General features: G+C 37.5%; 1 protein-coding gene across 1 annotated transcript; it reads left to right on the forward strand.

The window, feature by feature from the left end:
- The first annotated feature begins 5,916 nt into the window (after positions 1–5,916).
- Positions 5,917–19,059, forward strand: LOC117303369. The gene is made up of 17 exons (XM_033787542.1): positions 5,917–6,004; positions 7,024–7,293; positions 7,771–7,821; positions 8,099–8,157; positions 8,434–8,531; positions 9,349–9,417; positions 9,886–9,943; positions 10,997–11,149; positions 11,861–11,945; positions 12,197–12,302; positions 12,930–13,094; positions 13,654–13,809; positions 14,227–14,935; positions 15,632–15,715; positions 16,494–16,617; positions 18,111–18,277; positions 19,036–19,059. The coding sequence occupies exons 2-17, from the start codon at positions 7,095–7,097 to the stop codon at positions 19,057–19,059; spliced, it is 2,307 nt and encodes a 768-aa protein (XP_033643433.1). The 5' UTR covers positions 5,917–6,004; positions 7,024–7,094.
- Positions 19,060–19,366: the final 307 nt, after the last annotated feature.

Here is a 19,366-nt window from a genome sequence, read left to right on the forward strand (position 1 = left end):
CTACAGGACCACTACTTTGGAAGAGACCTGCATTGTACTTTTCCCTTTCAAAAGTTAAATAGAGTCATACATTATGTCTTGTATGTATAATTAAATAAGATAGCAAGTATAAAATAACTAGTTGATTAATAGTTAGGAAATACATAAATGAGGAGTGAATTAAAGAGCGTGTGTATTAATGGATGTGAGATGGATGCATAGGTTGTAAATTATAAAATGGAACTTGAGTTAATTATCTTGTATAAATACTGAAATAAAATCTAGATAAATAAAAAAAAAAAGGCCACCAAACATAAAACTCAAAAACAAACATTCATGCAAGTTACAACAGCAAACGCATCGCATTGCTAATGCGCAGCTTTGGACAGTATGGAGCTCTTGCATATTCAAAGATGCAAAATGAGACGCGGTTCTCATTTCTCAATGATGTAAACATTAAATGACTCAGACTACAATGTCAGAAATCTTCACGCTATGACACCACGCCCAACAAAGATATCTTCAATATCAGAGTGAATCAACCACGCCCATGTATGGGTTTTTCGTCACACCCACCATCAATGTGAGTTCTTCTGTACCGCGCTCGTCAAAGACAGCCAACAAATCATCGAAGTGGACGCAACATTCGACCACGCCCATAAAAATTAACCAATGGATCATCAATGTGAATGTGTCATTAACAACAATGTGTGGATGCATCTTTAACCACACCCTGAAGGGAAAGGATGATCAAAAAACATTATTGTGACTTTATCAATTGCTTATCCAAATTTTTAGTAAAGTAAAACAACCGAAACAATAGTAATATTGCTTCTGTGTCAAAACTAGAGCAGACACATACTGTTCGTGTACACTTTTTTACTTTGCTTAGTTGGTGTTATTTACATAAACTGGTATGCAGTTTTGCAATAACGTAAGCTTCAACTTTCTGGTCATAACCAAGAAGTGATTAATTATTGTGTTATTGTTGCCATCGAAGACATTATGTGTAATGTTTACAATTCTTCAGAGACATTGAGCCACCACGATCGCAATGTTTGTGAGATCCACAGAACGTAACGTCGAGGGCGCACTTGTCACATGGAAACAGCTGGATTTTCAAAGGAGAAAATATTTGTATGTATACAAATAGTGAACCATAGGCAATAAAAATGAACATTTTGAACAATGAGGGCAGCATAACTATCGTTCCGCCACGGCTCTGCGTTCCGCTACGAAACTTATATCCAACCACAACACATCATACAATACCCAAAACCACTTACACGAATAAAACACTAAATTTATACAAATTCTTTATTTTTGTTTAAATAAATTGATAACTAAATGTTATTATGTATGCAGTGAAGGATGAGAATGAGAATGTGGCATTGTAATCAGTAAAACAGTAAAAAATATACATTATTTTATACACGAATAAATAAATACTTCGAGCTTATAAATAGTTCTTGGAAAGTATAATTTGTACCGTAGGTTAGTTAGAATAATGTAGTATTTAACTGGGTTGGAATGGTCCCTGTGGTGCCGAAACATGGGCTAGGTAAGAGATCTTCAAAGGCGTCTTTGCTTTTCAGTCTACCAGCCTAAGGAGAAGATGAGAAGGGGTGGTGTCTATCGTCGTCTTCCACCTCATTGGACCCCTGTTCAAATCCCACTGGGGCACTACGTGGATGAGGTTTTCAGTCCCTTCCTGACTGCTTGGGTATTCCGTCGATTCATTTTCTGGGGTTTTCCTCCCGCATAAAACTGAAACTTCCTTCCTTGTCTTTTTTCCATGGGTGATTAAGTTCACTTTTCTAAGAGGTCTTGAAAAGAAAATGAAAGTCTGGGGAATGGATGGAGATAACTTCAAGTGTTTCTTGTGTACCCCACTGTTTACATTGTGTCGTGTCTATTATAAAATAGATATCCCTTTGTATGTAACAGTAAAAAGAAAAATAGGCCTATCAATCTCAAATCAGTTTCAAATAATAATTTACTTTTTAGAAACATTTATCAACGTTAAAAAAGGCACAAATTACTCTAGGGAGAAATGTGAAGTGTGAATGTTTGGTTGATTGGTGGGTTATATTCACTAATTCAATAAATGGTTTATTAATAATTATTTTAAATCAATACTAAGATCACTCAGTCAAACATAATCTCATATAAACACAACTCATCGTCAACACGCGTGCCAAGCGACTATTACAGGGTGAAGGAACAATGACGATCTATCATTAACTTTTTGTCTTACGGAACAATTTGTCAATGAGGAATTATTCGATGGATTTGAACTTCAAGAAAATCATCAAGATACGCACATGGAAAACCTGCAATTTGCTTCAGATTCAAGACAATGATACATTTTAATTGTACTGGATACTTATGTGACCAACTCAATGGAATGGATATCTAACTGGTTAAATCTCACTGGAATAAAGGGCTCACCTTTGCAAGTACCGTAAGAAGCCACCAAGTCTTCGTTAAGAAAGGAGTAGCAAATCATGACAATGTATTACGTAAAACAATAACATTACATGTTTGAAAATGTAAAAAAAACTTATTTTAAGTTGTATATTTCTTATAGTTTGTTTACTTACTTCAAGGAAAGGCTGTTTCTGAACAAGAAACAAGTGAACCACTAGTTAGGACATTTTACATCAAAACTTGTGCCATTTTAAAGGAGGTAAAAACAGCAAGCAAATCTTCAAACGAGAAGCTGGAAGTGACAGACACATGAGGACACTATTGCAAGTGAACAGTTTTCTATGGATATTGATAGCAGTCGGCAAGAACATTGTCAAGGGCAATAAACCTTTTTTATGGTATCCACCCTTCGGACATTTTGAACTTTAGCTAAACGATCAAGCGCATCGCAAGGCATAATACACTTTTAAATTTGAAACAGTCATGAAAACGCTTAGAAAAACAAAATACAACATATCAAATTGTAGTTGATAAATTTAATATAAATTTGGTAATAACGTATGCGAGACATCAGATGAGTGGAAAGAGGTGGGTTTCGTGTGTTAGTGGATAAAAAATATTTAAATAAACTAACATAGGTAATTAAAATAATAATAAATGTAAACTTAAGAATTCGTTCAAAGGAAACCATGTAATTGTTTGGAACCGCTCAAGGAGGAACGCCTGTCTTCGTTGTCAAGTTGTACGTCACATTCGCTCCTATTGCCAAGGATAATTTTCCTCATCCTCAAGAATGGGTGGTCCGACTAATTTTTCATGCAGAAAACTTTGTCTTTCTATGTCAACGTTCTATAACTCTTTTCCATCTTCTTATTCCTTTGTATTTCAATGCTCCTCATCTTGGGAAAAAAATCCGTGTCTTGTTTCAAAACCACATTCAACCTGGATGCATGCAAGTGGATTTCGGGCAAGAGGTAGTTTCTATCTTAGGAATCTATCAAGACTTATTTTCTTTCTCCTGTCATCTTTATCTCGAAAGGGAAGATACCTCGGCAAAAGTCGAGAAAAGGTAAGTGTGTCGAATAGGGACACTCTTCGCGCGGACTTCGGGTCATAACTTTATCATCTTACAATTTCCTTCGTTCCTGGCTTTGAAATCAAGTATTTTCTTTCATCTTTGAAAGTTGTTTAAGATTACACTTCCGCTTGCTCTAAAGGGTTTAAAGGTAGAGGACATCTTCGAGATGAACAGGGATGCGAGCTTACTTTTGGGATAACAGGGGAACTCATCTTATTGCACCATTTTGTCCAGCTTGGAAAAAATATCGACTTGAACATGGATGATGGCGATACAGGGCTTTGTAACAAAAATGCATCAGAGGAACCTACTTGCAAAAGAAGGAGATCAACTTGGGTAGTGGCACCCATACACTAGCAAGGAGTGCAAGGATACATTCTTGACACGTCAGGCGGTCTTAGAAGTATAAGTCTCGACATCAGCGCCTGTAAATACCACTGCGAGCTAGGAGGAAACATCCTTCTTCTTGTTTGTCTTTTTTAAGGTTTTTTTTAATTTACAGTTTTTCTAATAAGGCCTAGTTTTAACGTAACAAATCTGGGAGTGATATTTTTGGTACAAGTGAGTGAGTGAGTGAGATGAGAGAGATGAAGCGATGGCTGAATCAACTGAATGGATGAAGTTTGATTAGTTCCAACACATTGGGGGGGGGGGGGGTACTTACTACTTAATAAATTGAAACAATTAAAATAACAACAACCTTAACAAACAGCAAACATTACTCACTCAGTCAAACAGTTCACAAAGTCTAACGTTTAAACGTGACGTCACTGAGCGTTTGTGCGAACGGGGATGAAAAAACATTACGTCATCGCGAGTGCCTCAATGGATGCACCAATCAGGATCGCGATTGAGAGGATTCAGCGTCAACTCATGAATAACTATCACCTGCTCTGGAAACTGGAACTAAAAACATTACGTCATCGCGTGTCAATGGATGCACCAATCAGGATCGCGATTGAGAGGATTCAGCGTCAACTCATGAATACACGCTCAGGAAGATAACAATGTCTGTGGATATTTATCAAGATTGGAAAAACCATGGAAGAAAAGATGAACTTTTGTTTTATAACTGCCCCAAACTGTAGGTAACAACTGTTAATTTCTTGGAAAGTTATTATCTGTGCATGTAATGTGCACGAAAATTCGTTATCAATAAGTGAACAAGATATTGGAATAATTTAAAGGTATTGACCGAATTTATGGAACTGTTTTGTTGATTTATAATAATGTGTGCTCAGCAAAAGTCGACAATAAAGTCACTGACAAAAATAATGTTTTCTTTTCCTTCGATGGGTAGCTTTTTATGGATGCTCTTTGGAGCCAAAATGTTGGGTTACTTTTGTTTTGCTTTATTATGTTGTTTGTGAAAATTCGTATTATCGAGTGACTCCGCATAATCTTCGAGTGACATTATAGTGTGAAAGTCATCAATAAATTATTGAGTTTTTCTTTAGAAATTGTTTCACTTTGATTCACGGAAGTTGTAAAGGGACGAGGTGTCTACGAACACTTAGGAGTTTCTGCAGCTGCCACTAGAACGAGCGACGTGACCTCCTATTCGCATAGCGTAGAGTACGGACCGTGACACGTCGTCATTCATGCCACCAAATAACGATGACGCAAAAATGGCAAACGCAAGTGCACGCGCGGGGCAGGATGGGCCCAAATGCCGATGGACGACCCTCCTTTGATCTCTACACGATGGTGCCCTACTCGAATGACGTCATGCACACGAATGATCGGTGTCTTCATCGGAATTCAAGGTAATTAAGTTTACGTATATTGAGTTATCATTATGTCTAATTTAAGTCTTTTAATTTTCCAGGCGTAGGCCTAGATTATTTCCAGAAGGCCTAGGCTACATGCTGTATTTTTATGTGTAGGAACATGGTGCCTGGCATAGGCTAATAATCGATTTAATGTTTGTTTTGCTTAAATAATCACAAAATTATTCACTTCAAAAAGGAAAGCATAATTATCGTTCAGGACATCACTGTTTCTGGTGAGGCACGGGCGGCTGTGTGGGGAAGGAGGAGGCCGTTTAAAAAAAAAAATTAAACAAATTAATCTCAAAATTATTTTTTCTGTAGAAGCTCCAATCAGAAGTGTTTATTTTTGTGTTATTAATTCTTGAAAAGGGTTTTAGTAGCAATTGCAACCGAAAAGTTGTTGTTTGTTTACAATAGGGCTTTTAGTACACTTGCTGCTAATCAGCTGACGGTTTATTTTTGTCGTGATCCGTAATCAATTTTTATTTGTATAATGTAATGTCATTGACGTGTTGTTGGCGCTAGAGGGCGCACTCAACATCGCAAAGATTATTTTGGCTTGGTATAGCACCCAAATCATGTAGGCCAATTTATGTGCAATTTTGTTATGCACCACCCTATGTTTATAATGTCAATGTCAAAGTTCGCAAACGTCCACTTGATCGTTTAGAATTCCAAAAATCTGCGGTTGCTGTTGTTAATGAATGGTCGAAAACAACAAAGGTTAGAGATTCTTTTCAAACAGGTATTTATCATAAGATATTTGTTAATCTTAGACCTTTCATATAAAGACGAATAACAGTAACATTCAGATTTTGAAACGGGTTTAGTTTTACCATCATTGTCAACTCAATCAATGTCAATAATGTATTGTAATTTGTATTGGATTGTAATTCTTGGCGGTTTATTTAATTGTTGTTGCGTCCACAGGCCTAATTTTAAGCACAATACTTCGTCTGTTTTGTAAATATAACATTCTTCGACCTTGCGTTTTCATTTAAGTATTTACTAGTCGTTCTACTTTTGAACTGAATCTCAAAATACAAGTTGCTAAATAGTTAAAATACAGTTTGTTGTACACACGTACACTACATTGTCCTTTCAAAATCAAATTATGTTGTCATGTATGGTCATGATGGTGAATAGAGAGAAAGGGGATACATTTTAATAATAAAATTAAAATAATATAAAAGTAACATACAATTTTTATGTTATTTTCTTCTTTCAAATTCAACTATTTCATTCATGAACTGAACTGACCTTATTTATTTTATTAAATAATTTTCAGCCCGATTAAAATTAAATATTTTTAAATCTGAAATTAAGATTTTAAACTAGGCCACATGCTTGCAACTGCATTTTTTTTCTTTTCTAATGAGATTCAAATAGGCCTACATTGTAGATTGTTATGATCCATTGTTACTTCAGTTGATGATGTTATTGTAGTTTAGAATTTATTTATCTTATTTATAAGTTTATTTTATATATTTATTTACATTGCCCCAAACCAAAAAAATTTAACACTAAACTGATAATAATTTTTGTCAGTGGTTTGAAAATTTAATGTCCCAGCCGGTAAATAAATACTGATCTAATGAGGTAGGCCTACATTGTGGATATGATCCATTGTTACTTAAGTTCTGTTGATGATGTTATTGTAGTTTAGAGTTTATTTATCTTATTTATAATTTTATTTGATTTATATTTTAATTTATCTTGTTTTAAGGTTATTTTATGATACATTGGTGTTATCATTTTTTCCAGTGGTTTGAACATATCCCAGCCGGTAGAATACAGCTCAAGACGTCAACTCAACGTTCATCTCAAAACAAATCATGGCACAGCCAATTCCAACTCTACCATTGTTCACCTCTACGCTAAAGAGGCCGCTGGTGTCAGATTCATCTGAGCTGGTCATTGAACCAAGGATAAAAAGGCCAAGGGTTAAAGGTCACGATACGGGTCAAAACGACGAAACAATGAGATCTACAAAGAGGGTGGAGGAGATAGATTGGACAAGAAAAGTTACAAGAGGTGAATTCCCTAGCATCAAATGTTTGTCCAGAAAAAAAATGTCACAGTAATGTCAAACGCATTGAATCAGTCTATTTCTAGCAAAATCTGAGCAACAATTCATGCATGAAACTATTCTCATGTTCAAAAATGGGTGAAAACTTACTGAAACCAATTAACTCAAACGGAATCCTTTTTTCAAAACAGTTTATTCTGCGCTGCTTCTCACCAAGTAAGTGTTATTTAATGGTCATTAATTTTTGGTACTGTACTAATCTATGACTATACCGAGTTAACGCCAACAGTTGTTTTACAAATTTGAAGTCCATTGTACATGGGCAATGTTTCATGGGCAATGCAATTTCTAAAACCCAACTCCAAAACTTTCTTGACATAGGCCTGTAGTCCTGAAATAACAGCTAAGGTTTTCAACGTTGTATCAGATTTTCCAAAAAACTCAAGCCAATCATTCAACCTGTTCTTTTTTTGTTGTTGAAGGTCTATTAAAACTTGCTGTATATTGGAGTCAGACACATCTCCTAGTTCATGGTAAGCTCATTTTGTGTTCTTAGGTAATCGCTCCATTTTCCAATTAAGATCTCAATTGGCTGCCAATCCAGTGTGGCAGGAGATTCTGTACCCTCGGCGAATTGTGTATTTCTGAAAGCATCCTCTTTTGAAACATCCTCCTCCAGCGGACAGATTTTCCTGAGACAGGGAAATTGAACCCTGATTTTTTTGTGGTTTTTGATTATTAATTTGTTGTTATACTTCCTATTTCTGCTTCCAATGTATTAATTGTTTTATGATTTCTTCTCACTTGTAGTTTTTGGTGCAAGGAATTTGTCTGTAAGAAAGAGCCAAGATTACAGCTCGTACATCCAGGTGAGCACAACATTTTTAACCCCGCCCCCCCCCCCCATCCCAAATTATGGTGGGTTTTTCTTAAATTAATCGTGTAATCTCTTGTAAAAAACAGCTTGTCACCTTCAAAGTATTCAAACTAGGTGTGCCGGGCTCCATTTCTAGAACCAAAATGTGTCATCTTGGAAGGAAATTTTGTTAGAATCTCATCGTTTTTCATTTGCCAGTTCTCTTGGCTCACAAAACATGTCCAAAATATACAAAACTCAGATTTGTTATTATTTTTGTTTGTTTCAGGTCTCAATAATTTCCTCCAACGGAGTAGAATCAAACAAACAAAGAACAAGGAAGATTGCAAATGACCCAAAGCCAGACTTTAATGACACGCTGACATTGTAAGTTTTTAGATCAGATGTAAAACACTACGGTACTTTAATTAAAAGCCGTTGGTATTGATGCATGCTTGATTTCACTACGACCATGGCAGGCCTCGAACTACGCTCTCTTGATTATGGGGGAAATGTAAGTTTGTACATGGGAACCATGCAGAGGGCACTACGGCAAAAGCACAGGGCACCATAACAATTAATAATAATAATAATAATAATAATGGCTTCTTGTATCGCGCTCAGGTCCGTCACGCAGTGACGCTCATGGCGCTCCAACATTATTACCCCTGGTCACTGGGCCTTAAATCAATTTCCTTAAACCATCTCAGCTCCCTGGGGAGTGTACAGCCAGTGCAACAAATATGCACTCTAAGCTAAATCAATCACAAGAACCATCTCTGCCCTCACAGGTACCCATTTACCCCTGGGTGGAGAGAAGCAATTATAGTGAAGTGTCTTGCTCAGGGACACAATTGTCACGACCGGTATTCGAACTCACACTCTGCTGAACAGAATCACCAGATCTTGAATGCGGCGCTCTTATCCGCTCGGCCACGACACCCCAATTGCCTCAGCTCTTGTTCCTCATTCCCCCTTCAGAATATCCCAAAACCAGTAGATGTCGTATGTTTTCATGAAACTGTCTTTTGCAAAATGAAAACAGCAGTTTGCATTTTTAACTTAAAATTTCATTCTGTTGATGCTTTGTGTAACCAAACTATCCAATTACATGAAGCTTCAGCCAAATCCTGTAAAGACAAGTAATCTCTGAATTTTGATTGTCAATATTGATCCTAAATAAATTTGTTGATTTTGATTACAGTCACAAAGATGTCATGAGATCTTTTAAGTCGCGCCTTTTTGTTGTTGCAGTATTCCAGAAACCTGACAGGTATGTGTTGATAATTACATCTGATTTGTTTTTGTACACAAAATGGGAAAATGGTTATTAAATAGCATGAAAAGTATATGAAAAAGCCTGTACACCTTAAAGACACAGGACACTATTGGTAAATGTCAAAGACCAGTCTTCTCACAATAGTGTATCTCAACATATGCATAAAATAACAAACCTGTGAAAATTTGAGCTCAACTGGTTGTCCAAGTTGCGAGATAATAATGAAAGAACAAAACACACTCGTCACAAGAAGTTGTGTGCTTTCACATGCTTGATTCTGAGGTCTCAAAATCAAATTTGTGGAAAATTATTTCTTCTTCGAAACCTACGACACTTTAGAGGGAAGCCATTTCTCACAATATTTTATACGTTCAGCTAAGTAATCATCTTTAATACAGGTCTTCTATCTTTAAAGATTTTGGTGAACATTAATTGTGATGTTCTTTTCCTCTTGTTTTTCAGAACTTGTGTCCTTGGTAGTATGTCTTTTGGGACTGCTAGCTTGCTCAATGGCAGTAAGGTAAGACAGAATTCTGTAATTTGTTGTCTATTTACATTCTCTTTTTTGATTAAAAACTCCTTTTTCAGATTGCAATATTTTGTATTTATTTTAAAAAATCTTCCAATGTCCAAAATTAAGACCGAAAATTGCGTCCAGCAGCACTGTGACTAAAGAAAACTGGTCTCTCTTTGTTGAACTCTCTCAATACAAAGCTCTCCTTTGCATATACCGCCCTCTATTGAGCAGCTGTTGTCAAGCTGAACTCCCTGGAAGTGTGTCATTACTCAATGAAGTTCATGAAGTTAATTTAGCAGAAATTACTAAGCAATATGGATTCAGACAGCCAGTCTATCAATTTAAACTGATACCCCGTTAAAAATAAATGTTAGCCAGATTAATCTGCTTATGGTATGCCACCATGTCATTACACTTGGTACAGTTTCACTAATGACATTTAACTCAACTTGCTTTAAAGAACAATTTGGTGAGCAGAATAGGTCAACAGCCAAAAATGTCATTGAAATACATTGCTTATTACTGGTTCTCTGTCAAGTTTTTACGAAACCACTTACTAAACCACTCTGTAGAACCCTTGCATAAGACTACACAAGACCCAAACAGCGCCCTCACTGAGGTCAATAAAGACCTTTCATTGGTTGAGAATTGTGGGCGTTGTGTACACACATGCACGTTTCCATTGTTTGAACTCAGCGGTTAATGCAAGGGGTCCATTCAACACAAGAGACGGACTGTTGTGTCAAATTGATTCACCCACCCTACTTACTATGATTCATTCCAACGGTCACATGACAGGAACAAACCATGCAAAGAAAGTGTGACTCACATACCCTGACTATGCCCTGGTACTAAGCTACACCATGCACTATACAATAAGGTCTAGCTAAGTGTCAATCAACCACTCATGGAATATTACAGAATCAAATTATGAATTAGTGCGAAACGCGCTCGATTTATCACAAGTGAGGCCTTCGGATTGTCAAAACAAGTAGGTGGTTATGACAGACTCTTAAGGTGACGACTAATCGTTTTGTTGTTTTTCCCGTTGGGCAGGAGGTGAACGGTTGGTACTATCTTCTAGATGAAAAGCTCGGACAAGAGAAACACTTACATGTAGGGTTGAAAGTCAACACGAAGGAGGGAACCCCTGGAGATAGCAGTATGGTCAGGCCGAATAGCATCCTCCCTTGGATTTCTCTGCATTCTGTGAGTCATTCTTTAGGAAATCAAGAAAAGTTATAATCTTATGATAGTTTTGCAACCGGGATATATAATTTGTTTTCACGGATGTGTACTATCAGCCCTGTTTGCTCGGTACTTTCCGAATCCCACCCGAGTGATTTGCCTGTGGATTTTGTCTTCACAGAACTCTAGAAAGTTACACATCGTTGTAAGGGTAAAAACAAATTATAAAATTTATAATCTTAGCAGATGTTAGTTTTGCACCGGGGATAAATAGTTGTGTTTACCCTGACATCAAAGTGTATTAAGCACTGCATACTAAGTACTTTCCGAATCCCACCCGAGTGATTTGTCTGTGGATTTTCTTTTTTCACCGAACTCTAGAAAGTATTGAGTATAAAGTGCTTAAAACACATCGTAGTAAGGGTAAAAACAAGTTATAAAAGTCGTAATCTTTTTAACTTTTCTGTTTGGCTGCATGATTATGTCCCAGATTCTACTTGAAAACCATAAACAAATCTAGGATTTATTTTTGTTCTTCGTTTTTTCAGTTGTTGTAATATTTATGCATGCGCAATAACCTGTTTTATACTATTTTCAGATATCATATCCGAGATATCGTAAAGAAGTGTAATTTTGCTATTTGGCTTTGTCATAGTGAGTGGATTTACTCTGGTGAAAACATAAATGGCAATAATTATGTAGTCAATATTTTGGGTTTATTATTTTCCACAGTTTGATATTAAGAAGGATTCGGATAATAAATATGGCTTCACGATCCTGGACACTTTACCGGTGAAGATAGGCACAATCCACAAAGGTAGGTTCTGACAATGGACAGAGTATTCTGTCTGAGTTTATTTCAAAGCATACTCAGAAGAGTGTTTTAACTGCATGGTGTCTAATGTTACACCTCTAATGTTATTGTTTTAGGGAGCATCTTAAAAGTCGGGGCACCTTCTAATTGCATTGGTTCCTAGGGGCAAACAACCACAATCCATTGGACTTTTTTGAATTTTTGCTTTCGGGAAACGTAGCTTGACATTTGTATTCTGTATTTGAAATTGACAGGAAGTGTTGCTGAGATGTTGGGGCTGAAACCAGGAGATGTATTCCTTGAGGTCGGAGGTCATAGTGTGGCAGGTGTTCGGAGTATGGTCATAATTGATTTACTCAAGTAAGTTTCTTGAGGTCCAGACACAAAGTTAAAGTTGACTTTTTGAGTTGTGACAACACCTGTTATTTTTAGGAACGGCACAACTTATAGGGGAATTTTTGGGCCTGGTGTTAGTAAAAACCTTTGTAGACATTTTAGAAGGTCCTACATGTGCAGCAGAAGTTATTTATAACACACAGTCTTAAAGTTATTTAAGGTAAACATTGGGTGCTACAGCCCATCATCCAGACAATTCTGCACCTATGGCAGAAGCACTCAAAATCAGCAATGGTTTTCTTTGCACACTGAGCGTCGCTTGCTTGGTTTGTTTACATTGTATACCCACTATGACTCGCGTGACTCCTGTCGCCGGTCCTGTGTATTATCTGACAAATATCCTAAGTCTATCCAAAACTGAGTTTCTTTCTTTTATAGTATCTTCTGAGAGAGGTTTCGACAAGACGATGTGAATATCTCTTTGAGTAGTGTCGGTTCTTAACAGAACAAGTTGTTTCAGAACCAACACCCCTCAAAAGAGATATTCACATGGTGCTATCGCAGACCTCTCTGAGTTGTACTTCCACCATGCAAAGTTTCAAATCTTACTTAAGTACCTACTAATAATAACTTTTCTTGTGTAAAATGAAGGAAAGCGACTGGCTCTATGCGTGTTCTGCTTCAGCGTATGAACAACGTACATCAACTACGCAACCCGCTCCTACAGAAGTCGATGAATGGGAAGCCTCCTCTTGCATCCAAGCACAGTCCCAAACTGAAGAGGAAAGCTCCTCGTGTTGAAGCTTTAATGTATAAGTAAGTATTTTCTTTTTCTTTTAACGGTTCCTCAGTCATTTATCCATTCGATGCAAGGTCTTGGCCTGGAGACTAGGTTAGAGTCTACTTGAAGTCGTCCAAGTTTATGATAGAAGTTTAGACCTTTTTGATTTGAGTTTGTTTCCATTTATGCCTGAAATAAAAGCAACAATCACAACATTTTTGGATGCCTTTTGTTGCCTTTCTGAGGTATTTTTAAGAGCTAACAGTTTCATTTTACCAAGTAATTTGTTTGTTATTTGTCTTGTTAACGCCACAGCTGGCAAGCCTTATCAGAACATGGGCCCAATTTCATAAAGCTGTCATACTGCTTAGCAAATTTCTAAGCAAAAAAAATTAGTTGGGCACCAGTTGCGATATTGTAAACTTTATGGAATTTGGGGCTAGTAACCAGTTTCTGTTAGGCAAGATTTTTCTGTGCTTGCAATTGTATATGCTTACAGACTTTATGAAATAGGGCCTTGAACGGGGTAAGGATTTGGGGTTTAAAAATATCAAAAATAGACGGCTTCTTAAGATTATGCTTTGTCTTCTTTAGGAGTAAACCAATTGTTGATAGGAGACTTCAGAGGGAGCTCATAGCAAAAGTAGCAATGCGTAATAAAGCTCGTCAGAGTGAAGGTAAAGCAGCAAGTGGAGCACATTGTAGTTCCACCTATTCAAATGCATCCACCATAACCTTGGAGTCAAGAAGGTAAGTTTGGGCTTGCCCTTAAGCTTTTCGGTGACAAGCAGTAGCCGATTTCACGAAACTTTACGCAACTGTGTAAGTCCAAACAATTATGGCGCAAGTTTTGCGCCATAAACTTTGCACAAGTGGACTTTCGCAGTTGCGTAAAGTTACGTGAAATCGGCTGCTGGACCAGTTAAACCCATTTCATACTTCCTGCAAATGCAAATGTACTGCAGCAAGCTAATGAAAACAAGCATATTATTCTTTCTGTTTAAGTCGAGTTATTTTAGCTGTGGGAAAAATCAGACAAATTGTGATTAAAATGCCTGAAAAGCCTATGTCAGCCCTTACCAAATATTATGCCTGTAAAAAATAAGGTGTCAACGAAAAATGTAATTTTGTGTATGTCAGTAAAATTAGTCGTTCTTTATGTTTTAGGCATTCTGCAACTGGCAGGAGAAGAAGCGGGAATCATACACGGAGAAGCGGCGAGTTCAGTAGCAACAGTCTAGATTGGAGGCGTCTCAGTCAAAATAGTCAAGAAATCATTGAGGCTGACCTGACAGAGGGCAGAGGTGATCAGGCTTATCGTCAATTAGCAGACAATCACATCTATGAGAGCGTGCCGAGGGAATCATTTGTTGATAATCAAGATGACACAGTGATCTCTGAGATAAGGATCGGAGAGGAAACAGTTGCCAATAGGAACAGCACCTCCTCCTGGGAGTCGGATGTCATGGCAACTATCGCTCTTGACGATCTTAACGCCTTGGATAGTGTCTTAGATGACGACTCCTCAGCTCCCAGTACTAATGAGGAGTTCTTTCCACCAGAAGCACCTGACCTTATTACATTTGACATCGTGACATCTGACCTCTTGTCTACGAGTCAGCCTGCAAATCATACTGCCACTAGCATGGATGGTTTCTTCCGTGTACCTACTACAAGTCAAAGTGTTAAGTTCTCTCGACCTAGCAAAAAAGAGAACAGAACTGGAAAAGGAAAAAAATGCAGAGCCAAAAGTGTTCCAAGAAGGAGACGGTTGCTGGAAACCCGTGACCTTGATCTAGATGGAAAGACTGCAGAGACTATTGAACCAGTCTTCACCCACTTGAAGCAAACTGTTGTCTGGGCTCGGAGCTTAAAGGTAAATAATAAAATAATAATAATAAGACTTGTAATGCGCACATATCCACCCTGCTGTGTGTTCAAGGCGCAGTAAAACCAAAACAAAACAAAATGTTCAGATTAGTCTTAATTTCTGAAATCTCAATTTTTGAAGTAGAACATTAGGAATGTGTATTTGAGAAATTAGTCAAACATTTTGCCATGATCAACATTGTGTACAGGGGAAGTGTCCACCAATGAGTAAGACGGGAACCAAACTCACAACCCTCGAAGCTTTATAAGCCTTTCCTTACTATAGTTGACTTTAGTCGACTGCACTCGTACCCCCTCTTCCTTACCATTGGCGACTTTATAGTCGACCAAGTTAACCAACAAAATAAACAAGCCTTTTTTTAGAAGCACAAAGACCATTTTTAATAAAGCTGTAGTTCCGTACATGTTAACCCTCCATGCCCAAGCTTACCCATCATTGAAAAGAAAAAGATCGGATCAAACGGATGAATGCTTTCCACATTTTCTAGATAGTAGACAGAATACTGGAGTGCGTTTTGGCGGTCGTAACCAATAACTGTTTCGGTCACTGGCCAGTGGTTAACCGATGGCAAGATCAACGAAACCAGTTTTTGGTTACAACCGCCAAAACGCACCCCTGCTTTCAACAAAAATTGATAGCTCTATGGAAGATCTGAATGTCACAAATTGTTTTCAATTGTAGCCTATTCCTCTGGATGATCCCTGGAGGAAGCTCATCTACACAGGACCCGTCTCCGTCCAGAGTAAGACGAAGAAACTCAAGGATGTAAGTTGACTTTGTGTACATCTCTTAAAGGTTGTGTGTTCGAACCCCACCTGAGTAGTATGCCTGTGATGTGTACATCTGTTAAAGGTTGTGTGTTCGAACCCCACCCGAGTAGTATGCCTGTGATGTGTACATCTGTTAAAGGTTGTGGGTTCGAATCCCACCCCAGGTATGCCTGTGATGTTTACATCTGTTAAAGGTTGTGGGTTCGAATCCCACCCGAGTAGTATGCCTGTGATGTGTACATCTGTTAAAGGTTGTGTGTTCGAACCCCACCCGAGTAGTATGCCTGTGATGTTTACATGATCTGTTAAAGGTTGTGGGTTCGAATCCCACCCGAGTAGTATGCCTGTGATGTGTACATCTGTTAAAGGTTGTGGGTTCGAATCCCACCCGAGTAGTATGCCTGTGATGTGTACATCTGTTAAAGGTTGTGGGTTCGAATCCCACCCGAGTAGTATGCCTGTGATGTGTACATCTGTTAAAGGTTGTGGGTTCAAATCCCACCCGAGTAGTATGCCTGTGATGTTTACATATTGTTAAAGGTTGTGGGTTCCAATCCCACCCGAGTAGTATTCCTGTGATTTTTCACAGAAGACGAGAGTACTGAGCAAACAATTAATTTCCATAATTTTTGGAGTCAAATCTTTTGTGCTGACTCCCAAAATGACAGGCAGGATAGTAGTGTGAGTGCGCTGTGTGTGTTTGGGTCTAAACCGGATACATATCACTGCATTTAAATTTTACAATGTACGTTTTTACCTTTTTTTAATTTCAGATGCTGTTACTTTTGTACAATGATGTATTAATTTTCGCTAAGGTGGTTGACAGATCTTACCTGAAAATAGTCTGTCGCCCTCTTGTGGTCAACAATATCAGCATCATAAACTTCAATTCCGAAGGTAAGTCACTATGAAAAAGTCAATAAATCACCAGCCTGAACATCTGGTGTCACATCTGATGTCACACGAGGCTCAGAATAACTCCAGAGAGTGGCCTCAAGCCCAGGTCAATCCCTGTCCATAATCACCTTTCACCTACATTCATGTGCAGACGACTGAAAGTACAGCTTCAAAACATCATCCTTGACCAAACAAGGCACATATGCAATGAAATAAGCCTTTTGCAAAAACAATTGATGTTTTCTTGGAGAAAAAAAATGGAGTTTATTAACCTCTAAAGTAGGAACATCGTTATTATAATTCTGTTATTGAGGTCGGGATTTAAAAGGTCGCAGTGAGTAATTGCATCCTACACATTTATTTATTTTTCCTCATTGCGAATAATGGGAATATTTATGATGTAGAAAGTCAATGGACTTTACTGCATATTCAATGTGGACAAAAATTGTGTGTAGTCACGGTGTGTTGAGTAATTCTCTAGGGACAGCGATATATTTATTTTTGACTCGCACCGACAAATCTTTTGTTTGTCCTCACCTGTTTACATAAAAAATGAATCCATAGACAGTGATATTGTAGGCTGATTAAACGTCAACATAGGCTGGGTGTTGAGTCTTGGAGAAATAAATGTCTTTGATAAGTTCATCTCTGGAGAGTTGAAGAACATTGTGCCGATATTGCTGTCGGAAACTTTTTTTTTATGAAACACAGATTCCAGATTTGTCATAATGGAGACAAAAAAAGAAAAAAGGAAGTGGAAATTAGGTTGAAATTCTTATTTTCTAAAGAAGGTTTGCAAATCTTGAAGAAGGAGAGCTTTGCCATGATTTAAAAAACAAGTCTTCTCGATTATAATTCATGCCACCCGAATAAGACTGAAACAAAAATAGTCTGATAGATAGTGATACTCCTTTTTTATATATCAGCATGCTTTCTGTTAATACTGCAGTTAAGGAACCTGCCCAAGATGGCCCTAACATAATATGTGGATGCACCTGTTCATTTATATATTAGAGTCAATCCAACGGTTCTTTTCAGAACCACCCCAACTCATTTAGAGATTGTTTTTACATGGTGTTACCGCAAACTCTTCTATAATTTATATATCCCTCAATTGGGTTAATTGATCCACTATAACTGAAGAAAAGGTTTTACAAATCGGGATAAAGTATACCTCAAACAGGGTATTGACATCAGCCCTATTATAAGCCTGTGTTGAAGAGTTTTAACTTTCACATTCCTCCGATATGTTAAACTCGATTGAAATCAATCAAATGCCACTGGCATGCAGAGCTGCTTGATTTAAAAAAATACTTAGCAGATTGTGTTGGTTACCATGTGAGCTTGAATTCAAAATAAATAGACTATGACTGTTTGTCTGTTTTATTAATGCTTAATGAAAATATTTGCTAAGTCGAATTCTGATAGGAACAGCTGTGTGGAATACTTTACCCCGGTCTCATGACTGTGAAAATTTATTGCTTCGTCTTTAGGTCGTGAGTTTTCTATTACGTCTGTCTCCAGTACAGAACCACATCCTCTTGCCAACCATGGTCATACTGTCTCCCTCCGTGCTCCTACCTTCAAACTCAAGACGACTTGGTGTAAGCTTCTTCAAGACAGGGTGATGGCTGTCAAGTGCGGCTTGGAAAGTACCAGGGTGAGTTACATCAATTTTTTTAATCTTAGATTTATTACTAGTCTGAAAATAACTTGCTCCCAAAGTAATGATGGCATCATGAAATCATAAATTCTTTTTAAATTCATTTTGGGTTGAACAAAGACAAATTGACTGGAGCGTGAATTGAACCTTTGACCTCCTGATTTACAATACGCAAACTTGAACTCAGTCATTTTGAGTTCAAGGAATACGTCCGTGGAAAGGAAGCATTCTGTAACAGCAAGCAGAACAAAAAAGATTATTGGTTAATATCCGGTGCTAGTTACCCCTTGACAAAGCAATTAATTAGCTGGTGATTGAAATGATTACAGGTGCAGCAACCTGCACACCAGATTGAAACAAGTGCTCAAATAAAGCACTTCCTGGTAAGACCACTTTAATACTGGTGTCCATTCTGTAAGCGACACAAAGCCATAAGTTCTCAATCAGCTGGAATTCCACAAACCCTTAAAGACTCTGGACAACCAACATTTTGTAAATACCTTGGAAAATGAATTAAAATATCATTTATTCCGGAAGAAAACCTACAGTAGCAATTGGTAAGCAGTTTTTATTTTGTTTCTACACTGGGACATGATTAAAGAATTGAGGCATTGTGTTGCGGAACATCTTGTTCAGCATTTGACAATAATGTAAAAGGGAAGACGTCTCAAACAAAAGTGTGATACACTTATTTTGGGAAGAACTGTAATAGTAATAATACTAGTTTATTGAATTAAAATTGTGCTCTCTCAAAGATCAGCCTCTTCGAGGTCACATAACAGTAAACATGGCATAAGAAAATTACATAGAAACTGTACTGATGATAACTACAAAATAATTTAAATCGTTGCCATACCGGCTGCTAAAATATAGGATTCCTACTGCTCTAGCATGGCAAAGGTCTTCAGTTTGAATCTCACTCCAGCGATATGTCGAAGTTTAATTTTTTGTTCTCAGGACTTGGGGGAAAGTACTGAGTATGCAAAGCTCAGTACACATCAACATATGGGCAACAAATACAAACATATTGATAAATTTATGAATTTTAAAATAACAATTCTAAGAACGAGTTATTGACTTGTCTTG

The sequence above is a fragment of the Asterias rubens genome, chromosome 19 (assembly GCF_902459465.1).
Source record: "Asterias rubens chromosome 19, eAstRub1.3, whole genome shotgun sequence".
Lineage (NCBI taxonomy): Eukaryota > Metazoa > Echinodermata > Asteroidea > Forcipulatida > Asteriidae > Asterias > Asterias rubens.